General features: G+C 43.9%; 1 protein-coding gene across 2 annotated transcripts in view; it reads left to right on the top strand.

Annotated features, from left to right (window-relative positions):
- ANKDD1A (ankyrin repeat and death domain containing 1A) overlaps window positions 1-26,583 on the top strand; it is a 104,521-nt gene that overhangs the window by 67,384 nt on the left and 10,554 nt on the right. For both annotated transcript variants that reach the window (XM_040342310.1, XM_040342311.1), the window contains 6 exons: window positions 1,793-1,891; window positions 12,342-12,440; window positions 15,027-15,125; window positions 24,433-24,531; window positions 26,061-26,159; window positions 26,240-26,335. In XM_040342310.1, coding sequence (XP_040198244.1) covers window positions 1,793-1,891; window positions 12,342-12,440; window positions 15,027-15,125; window positions 24,433-24,531; window positions 26,061-26,159; window positions 26,240-26,335 — 591 coding nt within the window. The remainder of the gene's footprint in view (window positions 1-1,792; window positions 1,892-12,341; window positions 12,441-15,026; window positions 15,126-24,432; window positions 24,532-26,060; window positions 26,160-26,239; window positions 26,336-26,583) is intronic.

Here is a 26,583-nt window from a genome sequence, read left to right as displayed (position 1 = left end):
GGAGGTGATCGGGTCCAGTCTCCTGCTTAGTATGGATACAAGTGAGGGCAAGATGGCCCCCACCCGTCTCCCATACCATAGCAGGGCGGAAGCGACGTCAAAACATCTTTTTTTTTTTTTTTTATATATATATTTTTGGATTTTTGTGAGGTCTTTTTGACACCAGATCTCATACATAAGAGAACCTGTCATGCTTTTTTCTAGGGATGTTTACATTCCTTGTAATAGGAATAAAAGTGACCCGTTTTTTTTTTTCTTTTAAAAAACTGTGTAAAAATAAATAAAATAAAGTAAAATAAATAAGAAAATTTTATTTTTATTTTTAAAGTGCCCCGTCCCGACGAGCTTGTGCGCAGAGGCGAACGCATACGTGAGCAGCGCCCGCGTTTGAAAACTGTGTTCAAACCACACAAGTGAGGTATCGCCGCGGTTGTTAGAGCGAGAGCAATAATTCTAGCGCTAGTCCACCTCTGTAACTCAAAACATGCAACCTGTAAAAAAAAATAAACGTCGCCTGGAGATATTTAAGGGTAAATGTATGACGGCATTCCACGAGCGGGGCGCAGTTTTGAAGCGTGACATGTTGGGTATCAATTGACTCGGCGTAACATTATCTTTCACAATATAAAAAAATAAATTGGGCTAACTTCACTGTTGTCTTATTTTTTTTATTTAAAAAAGTGCCTTTTAAAAAAAAAGTGCACTTGTAAGACCGCTGCGCAAATACGGTGTGACAAAAAGTATTGCAACGACCGCCATTTTATTCTCTAGAGTTTTAGAAAAAAATGTATGTTTGGGGGTTCTAAGTAATTTTCTTGTAAAAAAAAATGTTTTTAACTTGCAAACACAGGCCCGGATTCACAAAGCACTTGCGCCGACGTATCTCCAGATACGCAGCGTAAGTGCAAATATGCGCCGTCGTATCTATGCGCCGGGCCCACAAACTAAGATACGCCTGAAAATAGGCTTCATCCGACCGACGTAACTTGCCTACGCCGGCGTAGAGTGGGCGCATATTTACCTTGGACGTATTTGGCGCTCCCATTGATTTTCTATTCACATATGCAAATGAAGGAGATACGGCGATTCACGAACGTACGTCTGTCCGACGCAAGTGCGCGTAAAGTCATACGTCCAGCGTAAAGTTTTGCCCCATAAAGGAGGTGTAACTCGGCAGCATCCATGCAAAAGGCTGCACCAGGGAACACAAGCCGACGTAGTTTACGTAGGACGTGAATATGACTAGGCGTAGGTTACGTTCACGCCGTAGGCAGTGATCCGATGTATCTTAGGGAATAGTTCCGACGTGATTCTGAGCATGCGCACTGGGATGCGTCCACGGGACGGCGCAAGCGCTGTTCGTTATACGTATCTGTCTGGCGCTCGGCTCATCATTTGCATGGGATCACGCCTCATTTGCATGGCTCACGCCCACTTCCACCTACGCCTGCTTACGCCGAGGAAACCCAGCGCAGTTTTGGCAGCACTGGCTTTGTGAATTCAGTGCTTGCCTCTCTGCGCTGCGTGGGCGTAGCGTAAAGGAGATACGCTACGGCGGTATAAATGTGTGCCGCTGTCTGTGAATCCGGGCCACAGAGTCTGAAAAAGAGGCTCGGTCCTTAAGTGGTTAAAAATGTATTAAATCGGTTTTTTTTTTGGCTTGGGCTCAGATACGGTTGCGTTCCCCTTTAGTAAGCCTACATGGAAGAGGTTCTTGGACTGGTGGCCATAAAGTACTATTCTGGTGATCATGTCCTTGTGGGTCACCATGATGATATCTCTCTAATTTCAGGAGGACAACACGGCGCTCCATCTGGCTGCTAAGAATGGTCACACGGACGTCCTGCAGAAAATTGTGGAAACCGGAGTGGAGCTGGATGACCGCAATCTGGTATGTAAAAATCACTTTGCTCGGAGCCACTCATTAATCTTTTTATCACAGGATTAAATATAAATCCCCCCCATAGGCAAGCATCATTAACTATAAAGCTAAGCAGAAGGAAGCCCATAGAGACCAATTTAAATCATTTTTTTATTGAGGCATCTGCCCAAAACTGCATTCATCCGTAGGGGCGGCCGAAACCAAAAGACGACAAACCTGCAGCATGGCACACATCAGCTGTTCGAGGCTTAAATTGTGTATCTATTTTGCTGTGATACATTTTTCTGGCTAATAAAATACCCTTTTGTTCGGGGAAACACACGGCTCCCAGAACACAGCGGGGAACAGTCAGGACAGCGCAGCGTGATTTGCGCATGCGCAGTAGGGAACCAGGCAGTGAAGCCACAACGCTTCACTTCCTGATTTCCTCACCGATGATGATGGCGGTGGGGGCAGCCGAGAGACAATCGATCGCTCGCCTTCTGCTGCCGACGTCGCTGGACTCCGGGACAGGTAAGTGTCCATTTATTAAAAATCAGCAGCTGCAGTATTTTGTAGCTGCTGGCTTTTAAAAAAAAAAAAAAAAATTCGGCAGGGTTCCGCTTTTAAGGGCTAGTTTACACTTGCTTCAAAACAAGGCTTCGGACAGGCTTTGTTAACCTGCCTGGCGGTATTCCCGAGTCTGACTCGGGGTTAGATTTTCATCCTGCGAGCGGTAACCCCGAGTCAGACTCGGGCTCGCCTCGCTGGATCCACAGGGAGTGTTTACTTACCTTGTCCCTGGATCCAGCGATGCCACCGCGCTGTGTGAGCGAGCGGGACCTCGCTCGATTCACACAGCGTCCTCCTGTGCCGCCGATCTCCGTTCCCTGCGACGTTACGACGCACGGGAGCGGAGAATGATGCCAAATTCAAAAACGTAAACAAACACAATACATACAGTATACTGTAATCTTATAGATTACAGTACTGTATGTAAAAAATACACCCCCTCCCCCCTTGTCCCTAGTGGTCTGCCCAGTGCCCTGCATGTCATTTTATATAACAAAAACTGTTCTTTCTGACTGCAAACTGTAGATTGTCCATAGCAACCAAAAGTGTCCCTTTATGTCAAAAATGGTTTTAGAGCAGCTAGAAAACAGTGATAATAAATTATAATCACTTGCAGAATTGTGCGATAGCGATTTGTGGGGAAATTCGTCATAAAAAAAAAAATGACAGCAACAATTCTGCAACTGAGCAAATTTCAGTGATTTTGAGTTGATTACATTATTGAATAATTTTTATTAGAATTATATTATTATTTGTTATAATTATTTATTATATTATAATTTTATAATTTTGTTTTTAAAAAAATGTCATACCCGGGATGCCTATTAGAATCTTGTTTGATCAGATTTAACCACTTAAGCCCCGGACCATATTGCTGCCTAAAGACCCAAGGGTTTTTTTACAGTTCGGCACTGCGTCGCTTTAACAGACAATTGCGCGGTCGTGCGACGTGGCTCCCAAACAAAATTGGAGTCCTTTTTTCCCCACAAATAGAGCTTTCTTTTGGTGGTATTTGATCACCTCTGCGGTTTTTATTTTTTGCGCTATAAACAAAAATAGAGCGACACTTTTGAAAAAAAATTCAATATTTTTTACTTTTTGCTATAATAAATATCCCCCAAAAACATATATAAAAAAAAAATTTCCCTCAGTTTAGGCTGATATGTATTCTTCTACCTATTTTTGGTAAAAAAAATCGCAATAATCGTTTATCGGTTGGTTTGCGCAAAATTTATAGCGTTTCCAAAATAGGGGATAGTTTTTTTGCATTTTTATTTTTTTTATTTTTTTACTACTAATGGCGGCGATCAGCGATTTTTTTCGTGACTGCGACATTATGGCGGACACATTTTCACAGCAAAAAATGCATTTAAATTGCATTCTTTATTGTAAAAATGACAGTTGCAGTTTGGGAGTTAACCACAGGGGGCGCTGTAGGAGTTAGGGTTTACTTTGTGTGTGTTTACTAGTGTAGGGGGGTGTGGCTGTAGGAATGACGTCATCGATCGTGTCTTCCCTATAAAGGGAATGACGCGATCGATGCGCCAACACAGTGAAGCACGGGGAAGCCGTGTTTACACACGGCTCTCCCCGTTCTTCAGCTCCGGGAGCGATCGCGACGGAGCGGCTATAAACAAATAGCCGCGCCGTCGTCCCGGATCGCTCCCCGAGCGGACCCGACCTCTGCATGTACCGGGGGGGGGGGTCCCGATCGGACCCCCCAACCACGTCTAGCAGAGGACGTACAGGTACGTGATTGTGCCTGTCCGTGCCATTCTGCCGACGTAAATGTACATGAGGAGGTCGGGAAGTGGTTAAGTAAGTTATTTCTAAAAATTACAGGCCTACAGTATAAAACGCCAAATTTCCTTACAAATAATGGTACCGCTTTCAACACCTTTTTTCTGAAAGAATCATACCGCCAGGGAGGTTAAAGCTCTCTGAACGCCAGTCAAAGCTCCTGTCATGAAATGAAATGACTAGCTTACTGTTCTGTTTACACCTTGCTTCAATGAGGCTTTGGGGTGGGGCTTTGTTGTGGCTTTGTTGGGGCTTTGGTGGGGCTTTGTTGGGGCTTTGGTGGGGCTTTGTTGGGGCTTTGGTGGGGCTTTGTTGGGGCTTTGGTGGGGCTTTGTTGAGGCTTTGGTGGGGCTTTGGTGGGGCTTTGGTGGGGCTTTGTTGAGGCTTTTTTGGGGCTTTGGTGGCTTTGAAGAGGCTTTGAAGCACCACTAAAGCTACATGGGGTATAATTTTTGGAGCAAAGGCAAGCAAAAGCAAGGTGTAAACAGGACTGTAAGCTAACCATTTTATTTAGTGACAGGAGCTTTGACTGGCGTTCAGAGAGCTTTATCAAAGCCTGTTGGAAGCAAGTGTAAACTAGCTGTTAATGTGTGTTGAAGCCGAAACAAGGGAAATGGAAGGAAAAGGTAAGTGAACCAACAATGCACTAGCTTAAAGGAACCTATTTCGAAAATAAAAGACAAACCTTTTACAACCCCTTTAACTGACAGTAGGCCATATTCTTGTACTTTATAGGCGGGTGGCGTGTAAGCCATTTACACTATGCCGCCCCAACCTACAGGAGCAAGTGCTGTATTCCCCAAACACTTGCTCCGTAGTTTGGGGCGGCGTAGTGTAATTGGCCCGGCGTATCCCCGCGTAAATCCAAGGGGGCGGCTTGTATTTAAATTAAGCGCGCCCCCGATTCGAACGAACTGCGAATGCGCCGGGCTTAAAATAGCCCAGTACGCATGCTCCAGTTCTCGGCGTAAAACGTCAATGACGCCGACGTGTGCGTCATTGACGTAAAGTCGTATTCAAGAACGACTTAGGGAAACGACGTACCCGACGGGAAAAGACGACGCGGACCCGACGCCATACTTAACATGGCGTACGTGGGACTGGCGTAAGGTTGCCCCTCATATAGCAGGGGTAACCTTACGCAAACGACGTTAGCGACGGTTACGCGACGCGAATTCGTTCGGGAATCGGCGTATCAGGCTCATTTGCATAAACAAATGAGTCCTGAACGTAAACCCCACCTAGCGGCCGGCTGGGTAATTACATTTAAGATCCGACAGTGTAAGTGACTTACACATGTCGGATCTTAAGTGTATCTATGCGAAAATGATTCTAAGAATCACTTGCATAGATACGCGGGCCAAAAAAGAGAGATACTCTGTCGTAACTATACTCAGAATATGGCCCAGTATCTGTAGATGGAAGCTCAACCCTCTGCAGATGAAAGAAAGAAAGTAACTATAAAAGTAACATTGTTACTTTGTATCTCTCCATCTCCCATCTGGACAAAGTTTGTAAACAATATTACTTTGTATCTCTCTATTTCCTGTCTCAACAAAGTTTGTAAACAATGTTAATTTGTAGCTCTCACTCTCCTGTGTGAACAATGTTTGTAATCAACATTACTTTGTATCTCTCTGTATTAACCACTTGCTTACTGGGCACATATACCCCCCTCCTGCCCAGGCGAAATTTCAGCTTCCGGCACTGCGTCGCTTTAACTGACAATTGCGTGGTCGTGCAACGTGGCTCCCAAACAAAATTGACGTCCTTTTTTTCCCAACGAATAGCGCTTTCTCTTGATGCTATTTGATCACCTCTGCGGTTTTTATTTGTTGCGCTATAAACAAAAAAGGGGGACAATTTTGAAATAAAACACATTTTTTTTTTTGCTATAATAAATATCCCAATTAAAAAAAAAAAAGTTTAGGCCGATACGTATTCTACATATTTTTGGTAAAAAAAAAAATCGCAATAAGCGACTGGTTTGCGCAAAAGTTATAGCGCCTACAAAATAGGGGACAGTTTTTTTTGCGTGTTTTTTGTTTTTTTTAATAACGGCGGCGATCTGTGATTTTTTGGGGGACTGTGACATTATGGCGGACACATCGGACACTTTTGACACATTTTTGGGACCATTCACATTTATACAGCGATCAGTGCTATAAATATGCACTAATTACTGTATAAATGTGACTGGCAGGGAAAGGGTTAACACTAGGGGGGGCGAGGAAGGGGTTAAATGTGTGCCCTGCATAGTGTTTCTAACTGTGGGGGGAGGGGACTGACAGGGGGAGGCGACCGATCTGTGTCCCTATGTACAAGGGACACAGCATCAGTCTCCTCTCTCCCTGACGGGACGTGGATCTGTGTGTTTACACCCCATCATTACACACACAGATCCACGTTCTTGTCTGTGTAACCGCCGATCACAGGTGCCCGGCGAACATCGCGGCCGCCAGGCACGCGCATCGGCATCTCAGTGGGGGGGGGGGGGGGGCCGGAGGAGCTGAGGACCTCCCGGCAATTAAGAGCCACCTTGTGGCCGTCTATTGTTAATAGGCTGGATGCCAAGTGGTTAAAGGAGAAGTGTAACCAGAGCTCATTTGGCTGTACTCCTCCTATGGATAGAACAGAACGAACTGCACTCCTGTGACCCGTTGTCAGCAGACAGCGGACTGAAATCCGCTCTCTGCTGATGTCACAGAGTCGGTCCAGGCTCGGGCGTCATCACGACCATCGAGTCATGACTCGCCCAGATCCCTGGACGGGCAACCCGGCTCAACCTCTCAGCGAGCCGCTGAGAGACTGAGCCGGCCACTCCCCACCCCTTCCACAGCTCGGCGCTCCAGTGATCGAGAGGGGGGAGCAGAGAGCCGCTGACTGACAGTCAGCGGCTCTCTGCTCACATAGCTGTGAGAACTGAGTGATCAGTGGTGTTCAATCGCTCAGTTCTCAGTGTTAGAGGTTCCCGGGGAACCAATGCTGCATCCACCTAGGTAAGTATAAGTCTTAATAAAAAAAAATGACCCATACTTCTCTTTTAAGTGTGTTGAATCACTAAGACTGACATCTCTATTTTTTGTCAGCTGATCCTGCTGTTCATAGCTACTCCTGGACTTCATTTCCAGCGCTGAGAATTGTTGTAAATTTAGGGGGGGGGGGTAGCAGAGGGGCGGAAGGACTACACATGTCCGGTGTACTCTGGTGAGGTATTTTTTGGGCATGTGCAGCACGTTCTGTGTCCTCGGCTGGTTAGTGTCCCATAGGACGTTGTTTCAGATATTGTTAAACAATGGCTGGTGACAAAGCGAAGCCACGGAATGCTATAATGGAGAGTAGGAGGTAGTGTGAGGACGTGGCTGGCAGACCTCTGTCAGTGGAATAACCTGTCTATGTATGTATAGAACCTCCATTGTGTTTAGATGACGGCTCCATTATAGTGTGATACAATCAGTATTGTGTAAAGCTTGCGCTCTTTTGGAGTTTCTGAAATGATTATATCATTGGATCAAAGACTTCTCATTGCATTCAATGCCAAGCTGCAGCTTCTAAAGCGAGAAAAAATGTTTACTTGTATAAATGAGGTATAGAGGGAGAGACATCATCTGTACAAATCATTAATAAGACCTCACCTGGAATATGCAGTTCAGTTTTGGGCTCCAGTTCTCATAAAGGATATCAGGGAACTGGAGAAAGTGCAGAGAAGGGCAACCAAACTGATAAGAGGCATGGAGGAGCTCAGCTATGAGGAAAGATTAGAGGAACTGAATTTATTCACTCTTAAGAAGGAGATTAATGGGGGGGGGGGATATGATCACCATGTACAAATATTTAAGGGGGGGGATATATGATCACCATGTATAAATACATAAGGGGGGATATGATCACCATGTATAAATACATAAGGGGGGATATATGATCACCATGTATAAATACATAAGGGGGGGATATGATCTCCATGTATAAATACATAAGGGGGGATATGATCTCCGTGTATAAATACATAAGGGGGGATATGATCACCATGTATAAATACATAAGGGGGGGGATATGATCACCATGTATAAATACATAAGGGAGGATATGATCGCCATGTATAAATACATAAGGGGGGGATATGATCTCCATGTATAAATACATAAGGGGGGATATGATCACCATGTATAAATACATAAGGGGGGATATGATCGCCATGTATAAATACATAAGGGGGGGATATGATCTCCATGTATAAATACATAAGGGGGGATATGATCACCATGTATAAATACATAAGGGGGGATATATGATCACCATGTATAAATACATAAGGGGGGGATATGATCTCCATGTATAAATACATAAGGGGGGATATGATCTCCGTGTATAAATACATAAGGGGGGATATGATCTCCATGTATAAATACATAAGGGGGGGATATGATCTCCATGTGTAAATACATAAGGGGGGGATATGATCTCCATGTATAAATACATAAGGGGGGATATGATCTCTGTGTATAAATACATAAGGGGGATATGATCACCATGTATAAATACATAAGGGGGGGGATATGATCACCATGTATAAATACATAAGGGGGGATATGATCACCATGTATAAATACATAAGGGGGGATATGATCGCCATGTATAAATACATAAGGGGGGATATGATCTCCATGTATAAATACATAAGGGGGGATATGATCACCATGTATAAATACATAAGGGGGGATATGATCACCATGTATAAATACATAAGGGGGATATGATCGCCATGTATAAATACATAAGGGGGGATATGATCTCCATGTATAAATACATAAGGGGGGATATGATCACCATGTATAAATACATAAGGGGGGATATGATCGCCATGTATAAATACATAAGGGGGGATATGATCGCCATGTATAAATACATAAGGGGGGATATGATCACCATGTATAAATACATAAGGGGGGATATGATCTCCATGTATAAATACATAAGGGGGGATATGATCTCCATGTATAAATACATAAGGGGGGATATGATCTCCATGTATAAATACATAAGGGGGGATATGATCACCATGTATAAATACATAAGGGGGGATGTGATCTCCATGTATAAATACATAAGGGGGGATATGATCGCCATGTATAAATACATAAGGGGGGATATGATCACCATGTATAAATACATAAGGGGGGATATGATCTCCATGTATAAATACATAAGGGGGGATATGATCACCATGTATAAATACATAAGGGGGGATGTGATCGCCACGTATAAATACATAAGGGGGATATGCAGGGGCAGACTGGCAACTCATGGGGCCCCCGGGCAATAGAAGATTATGGGGCCCCTGGGCTTACAGATGGCCACCACGCCAGGAGGCAGTGCAGAGGCGGGGCAGCTAAAATCTCAGGATTTTCATATCAAAAGCATGTCGGTTTCAGACATATCAGGGACAGATGTAAAAAAAACATAGATTTTTACATACTGTCCCTGGTTTTACTGAGCCAGGCAACCATGATGGGGCCCCCTAGTGGCATTGGGCCCTCGGACAGTGCCCGAGTGCCTCAATGGTCAGTCTGCCCCTGGGGATATGATCTCCATGTATAAATACATAAGGGGGGATATGATCTCCATGTATACATACATAAGGGGGGATATGATCTCCATGTATAAATACATAAGGGGGGGATATGATCTCCATGTATAAATACATAAGGGGGATACGATCTCCATGTATAAATACATAAGGGGGGGTTATGATCTCCATGTATAAATACATAAGGGGGGGTATGATCTCCATGTATAAATACATAAGGGGGATATGATCTCCATGTATAAATACATAAGGGGGGGATATGATCTCCATGTATAAATACATAAGGGGGGATATGATCTCCATGTATAAATACATAAGGGGGGATATGATCGCCATGTATAAATACATAAGGGGGATATGATCTCCATGTATAAATACATAAGGGGGGGATATGATCTCCATGTATAAATACATAAGGGGGGATATGATCGCCATGTATAAATACATAAGGGGGGATATGATCTCCATGTATAAATACATAAGGGGGGATATGATCTCCATGTATAAATACATAAGGGGGATATGATCTCCATGTATAAATACATAAGGGGGGGGATATGATCTCCATGTATAAATACATAAGGGGGGATATGATCTTGATGTATAAATACATAAGGGGGGGATATGATCTTGATGTATAAATACATAAGGGAGATATGATCTCCATGTATAAATACATAAGGGGGGATATGATCACCATGTATAAATACATAAGGGGGGGGGTATGATCTCATGTATAAATACATAAGGGGGTATATGATCTCCATGTATAAATACATAAGGGGGGGATATGATCTCCATGTATAAATAGATAAGGGGGGATATGATCACCATGTATAAATACATAAGGGGGGATATGATCACCATGTATAAATACATAAGGGGGGGTTATGATCTCCATGTATAAATACATAAGGGGGGATATGATCTCCATGTATAAATACATAAGGGGGGGTATGATCTCCATGTATAAATACATAAGGGCGGATATGATCTCCATGTATAAATACATAAGGGGGGATATGATCACCATGTATAAATACATAAGGGGGGGATATGATCTCCATGTATAAATACATAAGGGGGGATATGATCTCCACGTATAAATACATAAGGGGGGATATGATCACCACGTATAAATACATAAGGGGGGATGTGATCACCACATATAAATACATAAGGGGGATATGCAGGGGCGGACTGACAACTCATGGGGCCCCTGGGCAATAGAAGATTATGGGGCCCCTGGGCTTACAGATGGCCACCACGCTAGGAGGCAGTGCAGAGGCGGGGCAGCTAAAATCTCAGGATTTTCATATCAAAAGCATGTCGGTTTCAGACATATCAGGGACAGATGTAAAAAAAACATAGATTTTTACATATTGTCCCTGGTTTTACTGAGCCTGGCAACCCTGATGGGGCCCCCTAGTGGCATTGGGCCCTCGGACAGTGCCCGAGTGCCTCAATGGTCAGTCTGCCCCTGGGGATATGATCTCCATGTATAAATACATAAGGTGGGGATATGATCTCCATGTATAAATACATAAGGGGGGATATGATCTCCATGTATAAATACATAAGGGGGGATATGATCTCCATGTATAAATACATAAGGGGGATATGATCTCCATGTATAAATACATAAGGGGGGATATGATCTCCATGTATAAATACATAAGGGGGATATGATCTCCATGTATAAATACATAAGGGGGGATATGATCTCCATGTATAAATACATAAGGGGGGGGGGATATGATCTCCATGTATAAATACAAAAGGGGGGATATGATCTCCATGTATAAATACATAAGGGGGGATATGATCTCCATGTATAAATACATAAGGGGGATATGATCTCCATGTATAAATACATAAGGGGGGATATGATCTCCATGTATAAATACATAAGGGGGGATATATGATCACCATATATAAATACATAAGGGGGGATATGATCTCCATGTATAAATGTATAAGGGGGATATGATCTCCATGTATAAATATATAAGGGGGAACACATTTAGTGAACTTTGTGTAGAGGTATTCAGATTCTCACAGAGAACAAGGGGGGCTCTCCTTACATCTGGAGGAAAAGAGATTTAACCTCTGAATATGGAAAGGCTTCTTTACAGTAAGAGCTGTGAACACGTGGAATAGACTCCTTGAAGATCTAGCTCTGGTCAGCTCAGTAGATTGTTTAAAAAAAAGAGATGGATGCATTGCTAAATGTAACTGGATATTAAGATTTATAATTAATACCACCAGGGGAATATTCAGCAATAACGCCACGTATAGTTGATCCATAAATTACCTCCTGGGGGGATCAGGAAGGAAGTAAATTGGATCATGGCTTTATTGGGGATTTTATGCCTTTCTCCGGATCAACTTTAGGTATTGTATGCTGTATGTGGAGGTTTTGTATTTATATTTTTTTTATGTTGGGTGAACTAGATGGCCTTGTGTATTTTCTCAACCTGACTAAGTATGTATGTAAATCTTCCTGTTATGTGTCTGTAGGAGGGAAATACGGCGCTGCATATGGCTACAGAAGGAGGGCACTTTGACTGCATTCGAATTTTGCTTGAAGCCGGGAGTGATCTCAACGTGCAGAACGAGGTAAAGTGATCTGTCCGGAGAGGATGAAGACAATATTATTTTGAATGCTTTCTCGGCTTTGGTGCCGCTCTACAAACTGGAACCTTTCAGTATGAAGTACTGTATGTTGGTAGGGACTAGGGTTGCCACCTGTCCTGGATTCACCCGGACAGTCCGGGTTTTGACCAGGCAGTGGCTCCCGAAGTAACTGAGGTAGTCGTACACAAATCTGTTGCCACTGCGGGCGGCTGTTTAGGGGCAGGTTTGGCATCGCTGAGGGGTAGGGTGATGATGTCAGCAAGAGCAATTTGGCCACACCCACTGGCGCGCTCTGTGCACTACATTACTACTCTCCTTGGAGCACCCAAATGAGTCCCAGGTCTTTTATAATCCTATAGTGTTTACTGCAAAAAAAATAAATAAATTGCCCTGTGCCGCAAAAGTGTTCGGGTTTGGCTTGAAGAAAAGTTGGCAACCCTAGTAGGGAAAAATAGAATCTCCCCTCCCCCACTCACATTTGAGCATATCAGCTCTCAGCCTTAAGCTTTGCATTGCGCAAAGTGTGTGTGGGGGGGGGGGGGGTATTTAAGAATAGAGATTTCTATACACAGAACTAAACCTGTGATAAAGGTTCCCCTTTACCAAAAAGCACACTATGTTTTCCCATGTGGATATCAGAGGCGACCCGTCTATTAGGAGCGCACGGGGGTCGCCCCCCATATCCATGCTCCGCCCCCTGATCTATATACAGGGCGTCGGGTGTATGGATTCCAATGGGGAGGATGGTATTTATTTATTTTTTATTTTTTTTGAAGCACGTGATTAGAGCCAAAGGCTCTACTAGGCTTCAAAAAAATGGTGGCCACTGCGCGCCGAGCCCACCCAGTTGTGTGACAATAGTGAATGAATATTCTCTATTTTCACAGTGAATGTCCTCCTGGCCAATCAGGAAGCAGACCGTGAGACCCGTTTCCCAATTGGCCGAAAGGACATCCTATTGCCCTTTCGAGGAGGAGGAGGGAGGAGACGTATGGAGCCGGGACACGGAGGATACAAGCTGCCGCCAACTCCACCTGTGAGCACAGGGTGAATGAGCTGGTGATGGGGGTGTGTGGGTATGGTGCAAGGGGGGGGGGGGGCATGGTCAGGTCTGTCTGACGCCCCGCCCACCCCGACCGATGGAGCAACAGCTACCACTGGGGGATATAGAAGCATAGTGTGATAAACCTACCTTCCAGCCAGGCATCACTTTCTGTTTAACCCATGTGGTCAACACTGCATTTAAAAGAAGCCTTGCTTTGTGCACTGGTCCCAATCATTGGGTGGAGGGGGGGTTTGACCGTTCTTCCAGAAGCACATTGGTGAGGGCATCCAATCTTAGCAGAGGACAGGAAGAGGACGGGAGAAGACATGAGGACTCGGAGCGTGGAGGACAGTGCTGAGACAGGTAAGTGCCGGGCGGGGGGCACACTGGCAGTATTTCATGGGGCACAGTGGCAGCAATTGATGGGGCACAGTGGCGGCACTTGATGGGGCACAGTGGCGGCACTTGATGGAGCACAGTGGCGGCACTTGATGGAGCACAGTGGCGGCACTTGATGGGGCACAGTGGCGGCACTTGATGGAGCACAGTGGCGGCACTTGATGGGGCACAGTGGCGGCACTTGATGGGGCACAGTGGCGGCACTTGATGGGGCACAGTGGCGGCACTTGATGGAGCACAGTGGCGGCACTTGATGGGGCACAGTGGCGGCACTTGATGGGGCACAGTGGCGGCACTTGATGGGGCACAGTGGCGGCACTTGATGGGGCACAGTGGCGGCAATTGATGGGGCACAGTGGCGGCAATTGATGGGGCACAGTAGCTGCGTTTTTATGGCGCAGTGGCGAAAATTTTTGGATACAGTGATTGCGTTTGATGGGCACAGTGGCTGCGCTTGGTGTTTTTTTTTTTTTTGCAGTTTGTGCCCCCCCCAAAATTTTTGAGCACCAGCTGCTACTGCTGAGAACATCTACTGCTTTACCAGATGCAGCAAATCCACACCTTCCTTCTACTTCCTGAGTAGAGAGGTCTCCAATCTCTAAAGCTTGTGTTGTGTCAAATTCTTGAACCCGTCAGAAACTCCAACCACGTAACTTCCAGTTTCTTTAAACCAGCAGTAATTGGAGTTTTTGACAAGTTGGTGGCGGGACTCACAAATCGGCAACCGAATAGAGTCCCGGTGCAGGATATTATGAGCGGAGATTCTTGCGCTGCTCCGATACTAGCCAACATAATGGCCGCCTCCGAGGCGGCGACAACTTTGTCCTCGTTAGCCGCTGTGCTGTCAAAACAGCTCAGTCTTCCTGTACCGGACTCCCCTCGGTTGTCGGTGTCGTGTCCAACCACCACTTCATCAAAATCTCCGATTACTAAGGTTTTACATAAACTGGAAGTGACGTGGTTGGAGTTTCTGATGGGTTGGAGAAATTGACATAACACCGGGGCTCTGCTGAAACCGCGTCTTTTCTGTTTCCTGTCCGTGAACAGCATCCTTCCTAAGCCCCTCCCCCGCCTTTTGTTAGGACTTTGTCCCAATCAAAATCTACATTTTTATCTTTTCACAGAAAGGAATGAATTGCCTTCATTATTGCGCTTTCCATGGACTGGAGGAAGTTGGGAGGAGCCTCATTGATGCCGGAATTCAGATCAATGCAGTAAACAATGTGAGTGGTGAGCAGGAGATTGGATGTACCTTTATGACCAACCCAAGTTCAAGATGTGTGGTAATGGATCTGTGAAAGCACTAGGGGCGCTATTATACATGAGATATATATATATATATATATATATATATATATATATGGGAAATAAATATTTGATCCCCTGCAGAAGTTTGCCCCCTTACAAAGAAATGAAGGGTCTATAATTTTTATCATAGGTGTATTTTATGAGATAGAGACAGAGGGGCATATTCTTATAGATCTGAGGCGGCGGAACGTATGTCCTTTACGTTACGCCGCCGCAAGTTTAAGTGGCAAGTGCCTGATTCCCAAACCACTTACCTGTAAACTTGCGGCGGCGTCGCGTAAAGTCCACCTTCGCAAGCCCTCCTAATTCAAATGATCCTGGTAGGGGGCGTGGATCATTTAGATTAGGCGCGCTCCCGCGCCGATCGTAATGCGCATGCTCCGTCGGGTAAATTACCCGACGTGCATTGCGCTAAATGACGTCTCACGGACGTCATTTGTTTTGACTGTAACGTAAATGGCGTCCAGCGCCATTCACGGACGACTTACGCAAACGACGTTAAATTTTCGAATTTCGACGCGGGATCGACGGCCATACTTAACATTGAGTACGCCACCTAGGGGGCATCTTTATCTTTACGCCGCGTATCGCTTACGGAAACGACGTTAAAACACTACGGCGGGCAAGCGTACGTTAGAGAATCGGCGTGACTAGTCATTTGCATATTCTACGCTGACCGCCACCTAGCGGTCAGCGTAAATATTGCAGCCTAAGATACAACGGCGCAGGCCGTCGTATCTTAGGCATGTTTAAGTGTATCTCAGTTTGAGAATACACTTAAACATAGGATCGGACTTACGTCGGCGTATCTGCTGATACGCCGGCGTAAATTATTTGAGAATATGGCCCAGAATATCAACCAAAAAAATTCAGAAAAAACACATAAAACAAATGTTGTAAATGGAGTTGCAGTTCGGTGAGTAAAATAAGTATTTGATCCTCCAACCAACCAACAATAATTTCGGCTCCCACAGACAGGCTACAGTAGGTGCTCATGTGGTACACAGATTAGTCCTGTCAGTTTAACCACTTCCTTACTGGGCACTTAAACCCCCCCCCCCCCTCCTGCCCAGACCAATTTTCAGCACTGACGCACTTATAATGACAATTGCGCGGTCATACAGCACTGTACCCAAATGATTTTTTTTATATATTTTTTACACAAATGGAGCTTTCTTTTGGTGGTATTTAACCACTTGATTACCGAGCCTGTTTTTCAGATTTGGTGTTTACGAGACTAAAACAGTTTGTTTTGCTAGAAAATTACTTAAAACCCCCAAACATTATATATCTTTTTTTTTTTCTAACACCCTAGAGAATAAAATGGCAGTCATTGCAATACTTTTTGTCACACTGTATTTGCGCAAACGGTCTTACAAGCGCACTTTTTTTGAAAAAAAAAACACTTTTTTGAATTAAAAAATAAGACAACAATAAATTTTGCCCAATTTTTTTATATATTGTGAAAGATAATGTTACGCCGAGTAAAATGATACCCAACATGTCATGCTTAAAAATTGCGCCCGCTTGTGGCATGGCGTCAAACTTTTACCCTTAAAAATCTCGATAGGCGACGTTTAAAAAATTCTACAGGTTGCATTTTTTGAGCTACAGAGTAGGTCTAGGGCTAGAATTCTTGCACTCGCTCTAACGATCGCGGCGATACCTCACTTGTGTGGTTTGAACACCGTTTTCATATGCGGGCGCTACTCGCGTATGCGTTCACTTCTGTGCACGAGCTCGTCGGGACGGGGCGTTTTGAAAAAAAAAATTTTTTAGTTTTCTTATTTATTTTTATTTAGTTTATAATTTTTTTACACTGAAATAAAAAAAAATTTATCACTTTTATTCCTATTACAAGGAATGTAAACTTACATCCCTTGTAATAGAAAAAAGCATGACAGGTCCTCTTAAATATGAGATCTGGGGTCAAAAAGACCTCAGATCTTATATTTAGACTAAAATGCAAGAAAAAAAAAAAATTGAAAATGTCATTTTTTCAAATGACAAAAAAAAAAATGTTGCTTTAAGAGGCTGGGCGGGACTGACGTTTTGACGTCACTTCCGCCCAGCAGAGCTATGGGGACGGGTGAAGGAGATTTTTCCTTCAGTCTCGTCCCCAGTCACCAGCCCAACGCACCAGATCTCCTCCGCCGCTACCGACGGCTACGGTAAGCGGCGGAGGGCGCGGGAGAGCGGCGGGAGGGGGGGGGGCCTCTCCCGCCACTGATAACGGCGATCTCGCGGAGACCGCCGTTATCGTTAACAGGACCGCGCACACTAAAGATGGATACCTCGTTTGTGGCAGCAGTTGCTGCCATTCCCGAGATATCCATCTTTAAAAACAGGACGTCTTTTGACTATGGGCCGGTAACCAAGTGGTTTAATCACTGCTGGGGTTTTTATTTTTTGCTAAACAAACAAAAGAACACGAGAAAAAAAAAACATGTTTCATAGTTTGTTATAACATTTTTTTCCTTCATTGATATGCGCTGATGAGACGGCACTGGTGGGCACTGATGGGCGGCACTGATGGGGACCGATAGGGCGGCACTGATGGGGACCGATAGGGCGGCACTGATGGGGACCGATAGGGCGGCACTGATGGGGACCGGTAAGGCGGCACTGATGGGGACCGATAAGGCGGCACTGGTAGGTGACACTGATGGGCGGCACTGGTAGGTGACACTGATGGGCGGCACTGATAGGTGGTGTTGGTGGTTACTGGTAGGCAGGCGGCACCTCTCCTTCATTGGGACCGATGTCCCTCTGACAGCGTGAAGAGAAAAAATAGCCGGCTCTGTTTACATCACAGCGTTTTTCCTTGTTTCATCTGTTTACATCACATGATCAGCTGCCATTGGCTGACAGCTGATCACGTGGTAAGGGGGCGGGATCGACCCCTTACTCCGATCTGGGATCAGCCAAGTCTCATTGACTCGCTGATCACAGAGCGTGCTGCGCGCCCCCTGCAGGAGCACAGGAGTTCAGGCAATTCAGGTCTGCGCTGCAGCCGTCTGTTGGCTATAGCGCAGATCTGAAGTGGTTAAGAGGGGGATTCTAACAACTGGTTATGTGTATAAAAGACACCTGTCCACAGAATCTCTTCCATTCAAACCTCATCATCATAGGATATCAGGGAGAAGATTGTAGACCTGCACAAGGCTGGAATGGGCTTCAAGACCACCAGCAAGAAGCTTGGTGAGGAGGAGACAACTGTTGGAGCGATTATTCGCAAATGGAAGAAATACAAAATAACCATCAATGGTCCTCGGTCTGGAGCTCCATGCAAGATTTCCCCTCATGGGGTGAGGATGGACATGTGAAAAGTAAGGGATCCGCCCAGAACTACACGGGAGGAGCTTGTGAATGATCTCAAGGCAGTTGGGACCACAGTCACCAAACACACCATTGGGGACACAATACACCGCCATGGATTGAAATCCTGCAGCACCCACCAGGTCCCCCTCTTTATGAAGACACATGGTACAGCCCGTCTGAAGTTTGCCAATGAACATCTAAATGATTCAGAGAAGGATTGGGAGAAAGTGCTCTGGTCAGATGAGACCAAAATTTAGCTCTTTGGCAATAACTTGACTAGCTGTGTTTGGAGGAAGAAAAATGCTGACTAGGATCACCATCTCTACTGTGAAGCACGGAGGTGGAGACATGATGCTTTGGGGCTGTTTCTCTGCTAAAGGTACAGGCCGACTTTGCTGCACTGAGGGGCCAATGGACGGGGCCGTGTATTGTAACATCTTGGGTGAGAACCTTCTTTCCTCAGTCAGAACACTGAAGATGGGTCATGGATGGGTCTTCCAGCATGACAATGACCCAAAACACACCACTAAGACAACAAAGGAGTGGCTCAAGAAGAAGCACATTAAGGTAATGAGAAGGAAAAAATTGCGCCCGCTCGTGGCATGGCGTCAAACTTTTACCCTTAAAAATCTCGATAGGCGACGTTTAAAAAATTCTACAGTTATCAGTTATCCGTCACCCTATGCCCAAAAGGGGCACAGGGTGACCCTAGACCCAAGAGTCATTAGTGACGCTGGCACAGGAGTACCCCGCATCCTTCCAAAGTCTCTGGGTGTCACAGGTCATTCCGTTACACACATGATCGGAAATTTCAACAATAAAAGTTTGATGTGAGCTTTTGGTCAGAAATTCAGACCATCTGACTTTTGCTGTCGGAATTTCTGCCAAGAAAAATTTGAGAGCTGGTTCTCAAATTTTCTGACAAGACAAGTTCTGCTCGGAAATTCCGATCGTCTGTATGCAATTCCGACACGCAAAAAAATCATGCATGCTCTGAATCCTTAAACTTAATTTTTTTTGGCTCGTTGAAGTGTTGTACATCACCGCGTTCTTGACGGTCGGAATTTGGTGTGACCGTGTGTGCGCAGCACAAGTTTGAGCCAAGATTCAGTCGGGAAAAAAATCCACAGTTTTCTTGTCGGATTTTCTGATCGTGTGTACGCGGCATTACAATGTGTGAGATAAAAGAAGGCTTATCGTTGGCTGGCTCATCAGCCAGAACCTGTAAAAATAAGCTGCGCAATAAAATAAATCCTAATAAACCCAGTGCTATTGAAATCAATCAATGGCATCCATATAGCCCATACATTAGGAATGATTAATATTATAAAATAAAATCAATATTGTTCAAAATGCACCCCGTATCAATTAATCACTGCACTGATGCAAATGAATATTCCACTTGGAAAGAAATCCCAATCAAATATCAACAGGTTTGATATATTGACGTCTGGGAAGTGGTTCTGAAATCCTGACTGGACGTCTATGGACGTCCTGCAGGATAACAGCCGTCGCGCGCCCGTGGGGGCGCGCGGCGATCGGTGATGCGGGTTGTCAGTCTGACACCCTGCATCTCTGATCTCGGTAAAGAGCCTCCGGCGGAGGCTCTTTACCACCTGATTAGCCGTGTACAATCACGGCTGATCACGATGTAAACAGGAAGAGCCGTTGATCAGACGCGACAGAGAGCCGATCGGCGTCTCTCCTGACGGGGGGGGTTCGCGCTGATTGTTTATCGCAGCGCAGCCCCCCCTCAGATCCCCACACTGGACCACCAGGGAAGCCACCATGGCAACCTAAAATCAATAAAAACAATAAAAAAAAAAGAGCACAATAAATGCCAATCAGTGCCCACAAATGGGCACTGACTGGCAACATGGGCACTGACTGGAGTGATGCCCAGCAATGCCATCAGTGCCGTCCATCAGTGCCACCTCTCAGTGCCCATCTATGCCCAGTGCTGCCTATGAGTGCCCATCAGTGCCGCCTATGAGTGCCCATCAGTGCCGCCTATGAGTGCCCATCAGTGCCGCCTATGAGTGCCCATCAGTGCCGCCTATGAGTGCCCATCAGTGCCGCCTCATCGGTGCCCATCAGTGCCACCTCATCGGTGCCCATCAGTGCCGCCATATCAGTGCCCGTAATTTAAAAAGAAAACTTACTTATTTACAAAAAAATAACAGAAAAAAATAAAAACATATTTTTTTTTCAAAATTTACAGTCTTTTTTTTAGTTGTTTTGCGCAAAAAATAAAAATCGCAGAGGTGATCAAATACCACCAAAAGAAAGCTCTATTTGTGGGGAAAAAATGATAAAAAATTTGTTTGGGTACAGTGTAGCAAAACCACGCAATTGTCATTCAAACAGCGACAGCGCTGAAAGCTGAAAATTGGCTTGGGAAGGAAGGTGCGTAAGTGCCTGGTATGGAAGTGGTTAAAATCCTGTAATTCTTCAGATGAAGGCCAATGTATTTGAATTCAGAAGTCCTCTATACAAAAATTGGTGACATCAAACGAAGAGACACCCAAGAATAGTGCTATGTATCAGATAGAAAAGGGATCCTCCACCTTCAATACAGCTGCCTCTTACCAGAAGATTAGATCCCAAGAAGAGATCAATATTCACGGGTGGCCTATACCCCAGCCGGGGTCTCTATGTGACTCGGTCAGATATCCCCGCTCCTTCAATGGATATGGGCACAGTCCCTCTCACAGTCTCATGATGTGCTCATGGCCAGATGAAAAAGGAACGCCAACATAGCGTAAACCAGCTTAAAAGATTTATTACAACAATAGAAAAAATACACTTACAATATATGAAGATAAAATTTGCACGTGAATGTTGTGTAGCCGGCCGGCTCTCACAGCCCGTTCCTTCCGGGACCTTGCGTTAACGTTGTGGTGACGTCAGCGCGCCGCTCCTCCCTACGCCGTTTTGTCAAAGCTGACGTCGTCCAGGGGCATCTGCCCTAAGTCCTTACTCCTGCATGGTCTGCCAGGTTCATGCTCTCTGGGAAGCAGTGGAGAGGGAATGGAAGAACCTGTGGTGCATAGGAAGTCCACGTCAAACGAGCATGGAAAGCTCGGGCGGATGTGAAGTCACCAGGAGAGGACAGAGTTGCTGGTATGAAACGGCGGCTCCTTCCTTCCTTATGTTTTGTTTATAGAGCTGCCCTGACATCAGAGACTATCATTACCATCTCAGCAGCTTGTGCTACATGTTTGCCTGATCTACTGTCCAGCATATACTCCATGCACCTGACTTTATGACATTAAGGTCATGGAGTGGCCTAGCCAGTCTCCAGACCTTAATCCCATAGAAAATGTATGGAGGGAGCTGAAACTCTGTGTTGCCAAGTGACACCCCAGAAACCTTAAAGATTTAGAGAAGATCTGTAAAGAAGAGAGGACCAAAATTCCCCCTGAGATGTGTGGAGACCTGATCAACGACTACAAGAAACGTCTGACCTCTGTGGTTGCCAACAAGGGCTGGGGATCAAATACTTATTTTACTCACTGAACTGCAATTCAATTTATAACATTTGTATCATGTGGTTTTTTTTTCTGGATTTTTGGTTGATATTCTGTAGCGCTACCTTTTAAAATACACCTATGATGACAATTATCATTTCTTTGTAAGTGGGCAAATGTACAAAATCTGCAGGGGATCAAATTATTAGTTTCCCCCCCGGGCCCCACTGTACAGTGGATGGTCGTTCAGCTGAGATGCGGCCCAATATTCCCAATCTAGGCAGCAATTACCCAATGTAGGCGTTTAGTCCAGACTCCAGAGTCATTATTGGCATTTGAAAGCTCTACTGTTGAATAGCTGAATGATGTATATAATGGCTGAGTTGCTAAGCAGTTCCATTACTCTGACCAGGGCCTCAGCTGTTCAGCCAACAAAGGCATTTCCAACCTGCAGGCTAATTGTGATTTACTTTTACTAGCCCCCCCCCCCCCCCGACCTTATTTTACATAACGAGTTCTAATAAAGGGCTGATGCATTTAAGCAAAGGAACATTCGTGTAATGAAATCTGAATATACCAACTACATATTGTAGTTGGTAACCCAGTACCAGGGTGATGATTACCAGATTGGCAGAATCATTGATAACATCATTGATCTGGTAATCACTGTCAATAAAAAATGTCAAAGTCATGTCTAATCAATCAATCCTTGTCTAAGCAATGAATTCGTATTTAATCAATCCTTGTCTAATCAACGGACTCTTGTCTACGCAATAAATTCTTGCCTTAATAATGAATTCTTGTCTAGTCAATGAATTCTTGTTGCAGCATTGAGTTCTTGTCTTATCAATAAATCCTTTTCTAATCATTGGATATTTGTCTAATTAATGAATTATTGTTTAAACAATGGGTTCTTTTCTAATCAATGGATTCTTATGTAATCAATGAATTCTTGTCTAATCAAGAAATAATTGTCTAATCAATGAATCCTTGTCTAATCAATGGCTGTTTGTCTAATTCATGAATTCTTATGTAATCAATGGATTCCTGTCTAATCAATACATCCTTGTCTAATCAATGGACCCTTGTCTAATCAATGGACCCTTGTCTAACCAATGGATTCTTGTCTAATCAATTAATCATTTTCTAATCAAAGGATGTTTGTCTAATTAATGAATTCTTATGTAATCAATGGATCCTTGTCTAACCAATGGATCATTGTCTAATCAATGAATCCTTGTCTAATCAATGGCTGTTTGTCTAATTCATGAATTCTTATGTAATCAATGGATTCCTGTCTAATTAATACACCCTTGTCTAATCAATGGCCCCCTGTCTAATCAATGGACCCTTGTCTAATCATTGGATCCTTGTCTAATCAATGGATCTTTTTCTAATCAATGGATGTTTGTCTAATTAATTAATTCTTATGTTATCAATGGACCCTTGTCTAACCAATGGATCATTAATAACATAAGAATTCATTAATTAGACAAGGGTCCATTGATTAGACAAGGGTCCATTGATTAGACAAGGGTCCATTGATTAGACAAGGGTCCATTGATTAGACAAGGGTCCATTGATTAGACAAGGGTCCATTGATTAGACTGGAATCCATTGATTAGACTGGAATCCATTGATTAGACTGGAATCCATTGATTAGACTGGAATCCATTGATTAGACTGGAATCCATTGATTAGACTGGAATCCATTGATTAGACTGGAATCCATTGATTAGACTGGAATCCATTGATTAGACTGGAATCCATTGATTAGACTGGAATCCATTGATTAGACCGGAATCCATTGATTACATAAGAGTTCATTCAACCCTTGTCTAACCAATGGATCCTTGTCTAACCAATGAATTCTTGTCTAATCAATTAATCATTTTCTAATTAAAGGATGTTTGTCTAATTAATGAATTCTTATGTAATCAATGAATCCTTGTCTAATCAATGGCTGTTTGTCTAATTCATGAATTCTTATGTAATCAATGGATTCCTGTCTAATCAATACATCCTTGTCTAATCAATGGATCCTTGTCTAATCGATAAATTCTTGTATAATGAATTAATCCATGTCTAATCAATGGATTCTTGTCTAATCAATGGATGTTTGTCTAATTATTGAATTCTTGTCTAATCAATGGATCCTTGTCTAATCAATGGATTCTTGTCTAATCAATGGATTCTTGTCTAATCAATGGATCCTTGTCTAATCGATGGATCCTTGTCTAATCGATGGATCCTTGTCTAATCGATGGATCCTTGTCTAATCGATGGATCCTTGTCTAATCGATGGATCCTTGTCTAATCGATGGATCCTTGTCTAATCAATGGATCCTTGTCTAATCAATGGATTCTTGTCTAATCAATTTATTTTCTATATTCATTAAATTCTCGTCTAATCAATGATTTCTTCCTCCAGCAAAAGTCAAGTGCTCTGCACATCGCAGTTCTGCAGAATTTCCCAGCTATGGTGAAGCTTCTCATTGACTGTGAATGTGACTTGGATCTCACAGATTACGTAAGTGGTTTTTTTTTATGACTGTCGGCTCTCCTTTTGTATTCTGATGTTACCTTTTTAAATGATGAGATGTTGGTGTCAGTGAGGAAGTACCTACCTTGGTGTTGAGCTGACATGCGCTACATAAAACGTGACTTGCAGCAGCTTTGATGTTAACCCTTCATAATGCAGTGGAAAGGCAACAGAAAACCTCAAGTAAAGCTGGAATTGATGTATTCCAACACCGAAATGTGAAATATTCCTACGCTGGAACAGAAACAACCGAGTAATGTCCATGATACTTAAAAAAAAAAAAAAAAAAAAAAAAAACTAACACAGTTTTTCGGGTATGTCTCCTTCTAGGTCAGTACCACGGACAGTACTCAATTGTTTCTGTCACAAGTGCATCTTAGTAGAATGCATTAAGAGGAAGTAAACCCTCAACCTTCTTTAAAAAAAAAAAACCCTGCAAGAGAAAGTCATAATGAGTAAGTATGCATAGCATTATGGCATTAACCCCCCCATTGCCTCATTAACAAACACGGCATGCTCAGTGCTACATATTTTCTGCTGTACCATTGGCATGGATATATCTGTTTAGTCCTCTCCATAAAATTATCAGAATTTTGTGCCTAAAGTAGAACTATAGAAACACTTTTTTTTTTTTTCATTTTGGATAGAGTAAGGGAAGGGCAGGTCTTTAACAGCAAGGGGTGTGGTCTTGACAGGAAGGGGTGTGTCATATTTAAATTAGGGGTGCACAAGTTTAGTCAGGCCTAGGGCAGCACAAAACCTAAATACATCCCTGGGCCACTCCCATCCCCTTTTCCACAGGTCGGTGGCTCCAGTGAGCGCGAGAGAGCAATGACTGACAGTCACCAGCTCTCTGCTCAGGGAGCTGTGAGAACTGAGCGATTGGTGGTGTTTGATCGCTCGGTTCTCATTGTTATGCCCCGTACACACCATCACTTTATGTGATGAAAAAAAACGACATTTTCTGTGAAGTAAAAAATGACGTTTTTGAAACTTCAATTTTCAAAGACGAAGTTGCCTACACACCATCGTTTTTCTCACAATGTTCTAGCAAAGTGAGGTTACGTTCCACCACGTTTTTCCATTGAAGCTTGCTTCATAAGTAGCTTCTGGGCATGCGTGGATGAAAAAACGTCGTTTTAAACGTCGTTTTTTACTACACACGGTCAATTTCTGTGAAGTAAAAAATGACGTTTTGAAAAACAACACATAAAATTGAAGCATGCTTCAATTTTTTTTGGTCGTTTTTTAGAAGACATAAAACGACGTTTTCCCCCACACACCGTCAATTAAAGTGACGTTTTTAAAAACGTCATTTTTTTTCATCACATAAAGTGATGGTGTGTACGGGGCATAAGAGCCGACAGGGATAGATGCACCATCGGACCGATGCTTCCACCTGGGTAAGTATTATTCTGCAAAAAAATAAAAATGTTTAGGCTTTATAACCACTTTAATGAGGAGGACGACTTTTTTTTTATTCTCATCTGGTCCTCATGGCTTTGTTGTCCTCGCAGAGGTTGCAGACTCCTCTTCATATTGCGGCAGAACATGGACGGCAGGACATGGCGGAAATGATACTCATTGCCGGTGTAAATCTGAAGCTCCAGGACAAGGTATACAATGGCAAAAAGTTAGAGTGACACCCCGTGATTGGTTTACACAGATCACCAATACTGACTGTTCTCTTTTCCAGCAAGGAAAAACCTCTCTTGACGTGGCTGCCCGAGGGAATCACATAAACCTGGCGGATATGATCATCAAGGCAGACAGATTCTACAAATGGGAGAAGGTATGGGATCCGCGCTGCATTTATATTATGTATTATTACTCTGCATTCATACAGGTGGTGGGAGGAAAGTTGTGATATGGAACCAATCATCAGAATGGTCATTTAGGGGGGGGGGGGGCAGTGGCTTAACAGGTGGCAGCTATGGAGGGAGGGGCCCCATTAGGGGGCCCTTATGAGCGGTGCCGGGACAAGATCATTCAGTGCCGAGGGCAAAGAGGGCAAATTGCGCCCACTCTCCCACTTCATTA

Source organism: Rana temporaria, chromosome 3 (assembly GCF_905171775.1).
Source record: "Rana temporaria chromosome 3, aRanTem1.1, whole genome shotgun sequence".
Taxonomy (NCBI): domain Eukaryota; kingdom Metazoa; phylum Chordata; class Amphibia; order Anura; family Ranidae; genus Rana; species Rana temporaria.
Note: the sequence above shows the minus strand (reverse complement) of the source record. Positions and strands in the feature narration are given on the sequence as shown.